The following is a 5,438-nucleotide window of genomic DNA, read 5'->3' on the forward strand; positions in this document are numbered from 1 at the left end:
AAGTACATAGCTGTGAGTGATTACAATCAGGTTCATGAGGTCATATATATACATTTTTAGTTTTAAGTGTCTCTTTTTGTTAGGGTAGTAATTTTAAAAAGGTAGTACTTTAGAGAGCTCCCTGCTTTGTCTGGAAAGATATTTTCGTTTTCTTATTGTTTGTAAGTTATCTAATGATATTACAGGAACAGTGAATAAGAAAAAGTACATAATAGGATTCATCTGGAACAAGCAGACTGCCAAGTGATATTGTCATTGTAATAGGTTATTCTATAATTATGTTCCGTTTCCCAATGGACATAAATACATTTTTTGGTCAATACATCGTCTTATATATACATAAACTGGCCATCTTATTATTTTAATGAAGACATTATGGTTATCATATAGGAATATATATGTATAGCTAAGCTTTTAATAAAATAAATAGTATCGAATAAAATACTATGTAGGATTTTACAGGATATTATTAAGTATATCAATGAATTCTTAGATAAAGAAAGGAAGTTTCAGCTGTCAATCTACAACCTAGGAGGTAAACAAAAAACAAGAGGAGAGAAATTTGTAGTTCCATGTTTTTGTGAACTGAGTAGAAAGATCCTTGAATATTGTGATTGTATATTAGAAATCATTGGAACTGGAATGACCCATATCGATAAAACCTCTATTAGATATGAGGTCCAGTACCTGGACGGATCTGATACAGTGAAGTCGTTTGATAGATTCAATGCAGTTCACAGATTTTTTAATACTTAGCATTCTCTAAATCTTCATTTCTAGACCAGGATTTTAAGGACGAATTATATTATGATAACTTATCCTAGAATCGATACTACGTTAATTCAATTGTTTTACAAGAACTCATTAACCTGGTGCTATGCGGATCTATTTGGACTTGAGGCTATAATAACTGTGTGGCGATAACATAAAAGCAAGTTGGTATACTTTTTCTCAATATTGTTACAGTATGATAAATTTATTCATTGATATGAGTGCTATAATTTATATTAATTCAAAAAAGTGATAAAGTAGTTAGGAGCTGTGGTTTTTAGGTTTAACTGAGTCTGATAAAAATTGGATATTAGATAACACTAATCATAAAAGATACTGTAAAAGTTATAATTTATAATTATATAATAATACTAGCAAGGAGTTACTCGGTGTTGCTCAGCTAAGGATTAAGCGGGACATCACAGTGACAAAGGTCGAAATAATTGAAAAATTGTTCAGAAAATAATCTATAAACAGAAATAATCTATTCTACTAATATAGTTTTAATATGAATGTTTCGCTGTTGTCAAGAAAGATCCTGATAATTCTAATTATTTTTCTATGATAATAACGACGGAGCAAGAAATTGACTATATTTTATACTACATATACTAATTACACTATATCAATTCGTTTAATCCACATAGTCTCATCATAGCGCCCCCCCCAAATACTCTTACCACTGGCTCTTGTAACCTTAGAGGTATTATAATATTTGTACATAAAATAATTGTCGAGATGAGACGTCCATTTTTATTTTTGTCAAAAATTGCCATCCAAAAATTAGCATAAAACTTTTTTGCACTAACTTAGCCCAAAATTATTGATTATTTTACTTAGTGGGTGGTGACCCGGCCATTATCTGGATCGTAGGGGAAAACTCGTTGGCTGCTATAGTCAGGGCCCTGAATAGTACATGTTAACCCCTGCGTGTAGATCTTGTCGTGGAGGCCACGTTTGTATAACTCACCAGTTTGGTCACTGGAGGAGCAGGAGAGTCCTCCAATTTGGATATCCATTATTTCTGCCAACCCCTTGTTGAATTTTATGGCCTCTTTCACAATGGGATCAGGACTATCTCTAAGTGATCGATCCCTACCATTAGCTAAAGTACGGTGAGCGAAAAGGAGCTTTCTAATACCGAGTTCTATATCTGCCACACTATCATGGTAGAACTCTTTGGGGGTGTTGTGTGAAAGCTTTACCCATTCCCTTATCGAGCTCCTTACAAACAAGTCGCAGACCTTGATGTCTTTAAAGGAACATTTGGCAAATTTTAAAAAGTAAAGGAGTCGAGAGATAAGATGATCCCAGAGGCCAATATATCTATTAAAGATAGAAAGTTTACTGTCCTACAGGCTCATAATCCCATCCCTCATCTTCTCATAGATTTTGGCTAACAAAACCCTGGTGATGAGTTTTGTACACCTATTGTTAATAATATTTATGTGTTTTGTAAAGAGAAACACAAAACTAACAATATTTTTTTCGTACTTGCAAAAACAAAAAAAGTTATAGACAATAATGTTATCGATAAAAATAATCAAAGATAACTGGTTCATTTGTACAAATATTGCAATAAATATTTGATAAAATGTTCCGGAAATTGAAAATACTCCTTGTAATGTTAAATTCTTTTTTTTTTTTTTTTTTTTTTTTTTTTTTTGTACAAAATGCATCGTTTTGTGGTATTTCTCCTTAAGAATTGATGTTTGATGAAAAAAAAAAAAAACTGAAAAAAAAAAATATTCTGAAAATGAGGGATATTTAAGTTAAGCATCAATTTTCATGTGTCAAATTAATATGCAAACAAATTTTCAGACAAATTTCTATAAACTTTATTATTTTTACAAATCCTCCATTATTTATTGGAAGTTCATTGTTTTTGCAATTTTCACCAATTTTTTTTTCCAATAATTTTTTAGATTAGGAATACATTTATAAAATGTAGTTATTAGTACAGCTGTTTTTGAAAGGCCAATCACTTTTTGGATTTATAACTCAACCCTTTACCAAGTCTCCATGAGCTACAAAAAACGGTTTTTGTGTTTTGAGTATAACATACGCCCCGTTATATGACCTCTCCCAAAATCGGAACTACTGCCTTAGCCTAACCACGCTCGAAACAGGCACCCATGGAAAATTTCAGCCTCTTGTATTTAAAAGTGTAAGCAGTCATAAACGACAGACATACGTAAACTCTATTTTATATATATATATACATACAGAAAATTATTATTTCAAAACACTTACAACTCAACTTTTTGACAAATACATTTAGATTAAACGCATCGATCCATTTAAAATTTTGTCAGGTTTTCAACAAATAAAATAGTATAAAAGTTGAAATATTCAATGGCACTAACAATAAATACTGTGACTTTATAATTTTATAGTCCCTTTGGAGGAACAAAACACTACTGGGGATGTGAAAATTGTCCAAATTATCGTGATCATACATTTAAAAAAAGTATGTTGGTAACCAGGAAAATGTCAGTGCTCTTATTAATTATTTTTCCAGATTTTGAAAATTCAAACGTATTAGCAAGTAAACAGCACTATACTTTTTTTTTGATATTTTTAAGTAGATTTGTCATTGTTCAAAGTTGCCAAGATATAATTTTCTTTTTAATTTACGCTCATGAGGATTTAAACAATTTCCACCTTTGACTAAGACATTATCAATAAGGATTTTTTTTTTTGAAAATTACCACAATGTATGCATTTCATATTCGTTGTCGTTGCGATATACAAATATTGATATTTTTGAACGCTGCTTTGGGATCAAAACAGCAAATAATAGCATGTTTTTAAATTCCTTTTTTATTTTTACATATTTATATTAGTAAGTCTAAAGTTCTCTATAGCAGGTAGTCCAATAATAGTAAGAAAAAATAATTAGATTGTTTAATCAAATTAGTAATTAAGTTTTTTCCCGCTTTATTTAATAACATTTTGAAAGCAAAATATTAGATTTCAGAAATTTAAAGAATGATTGTTTTTGCTTGACTGTTAATAACAAAAAACGTATTGATAACATCATTAATGGCATTTCCTTTGTGATCAACATGTGTTACTTGATTATGAATAAACTGAACTGTGGTATGGAGTTTTGAATTAGGTCCAACAAAGCACTATAAATAATAGTTTACTAATATGTCTAAAATATTTATATTTCATGTTAAGTTTGGATGTAATATCACACGATATTCAAATAAACATATATATTCTCCATTAACGTGCTCTGCATCAAAATTAAATTTTACAACTTATAAGGTAGGTTTTTCAAATATTTTTTTTAATTTTCATTTTTGCGCATCTTTTTATTTATTGTAGACAGCAACACCTACATCAATTCATTATATAAAAAATAGGAGACATGAATCCACAGATAATTCAAAATTAAGATCATTCTTTAAAGTTGTTGAGAAATCAAGCAATTTAAAACATCCTACAATCGACTTATCGAATAAAAATAATAGTAATGATAGAAATTCAACCTCTAAATGTAATATCTATAAAGGTAAGTATATTTATGCTAGAGTTAAAATTGTAACTTTTTAACATAAATAATATTTGTGTCTATAAATATAATTTTCTTTCAATTTTGAACATAAATTCCATTGTAATATAAAACAAAAAAAGTATAGACTCTTTGTAGCTAAAAAGATAGCATAACGGAGTAACCATATGATCAAATTGTTATTTTTCCATTTTTGAGAGTCCAGAACTCAAATTTTCATAAATATTGTGATATTTTGTTATTTTTTTTGTACCGCAGTAAAACTATATTACAGCTTATTATCTAATTTAACAACTAAATATTAATTTACTAATAACTACCACTAATTTTCCTATATATAATAAATATACTTTGTAGTAAAAAGTAAATAAATTGCATGAAAGGGAAATCCTCATTCACTGATTGGAACTGTTTGCCGTTGTAAACTTCCGTTTGCGATCAACATCATTCTTAAATGTTTTCTTGATTTAAAAGATTACAATGTTATTATTTGTAACTTTATCAGGGCTAAGTATTGTGATACTGTTTATACCATGAGTAAGACAAGTGGTATGTACTATCCCTTTAATATATTTCTTAAAGTTTTCGGCTGATTTATACAATAAGTTGTTAAATTTTTTTTTAGTCTTTCGCCTTTTTAAATTGGAGCCGAAAAAGTTGTTAATACTTTCGACTACAACATTTTCGTTGTCGGCTCTCATATCCTCCTCAAAAGTATAAATATAATGTGGATTGTCATAGATCGCCTGTAGATTTGTAGGAAGAAAAATATTCTATCTCTTAAGTTCTAAATTTATCTTGGACAACACTACTTAAAGTTGTAGCAAGTTGGAATGACTTTTCCGTTATTTATTTCTTCTAATTTTACAAAATTGTAATGAATACCTATATGGAATGGAACATTGCATGAAATAATAATTTTGGTAATATCATTTATAAAACTATTGGTTTTAGGATTTGCTTCAATTAAATTTCTTAATTAATTTTGAAGTGCCTCTCATGAAAAATATTTTTAGTTTCCAATATGGGTCCTAGTTTATTCTATATGGAATATATCTCTTAAAGTGTTTTGTTACAAAATAAACAGTTTTTAAAAGTATTTTGCAACGGAAAATCATCAAAATAATAAAAATGAGGCTATATA

At 28.8% G+C, this 5,438-nt stretch overlaps 1 protein-coding gene across 1 annotated transcript in view; it reads left to right on the forward strand.

Moving 5' to 3' along the window:
• The window catches only part of LOC121127242 (uncharacterized), a 66,587-nt gene that overhangs the window by 39,837 nt on the left and 21,312 nt on the right, over positions 1-5,438 (forward strand). The window contains exons 3-4 of the mRNA XM_040722591.2: positions 3,958-4,047; positions 4,108-4,294. Coding sequence (XP_040578525.1) covers positions 3,958-4,047; positions 4,108-4,294 — 277 coding nt within the window. The remainder of the gene's footprint in view (positions 1-3,957; positions 4,048-4,107; positions 4,295-5,438) is intronic.

Source organism: Lepeophtheirus salmonis, chromosome 12 (genome assembly GCF_016086655.4).
Source record: "Lepeophtheirus salmonis chromosome 12, UVic_Lsal_1.4, whole genome shotgun sequence".
In the NCBI taxonomy this organism is placed as follows: Eukaryota; Metazoa; Arthropoda; class Copepoda; order Siphonostomatoida; family Caligidae; genus Lepeophtheirus; species Lepeophtheirus salmonis.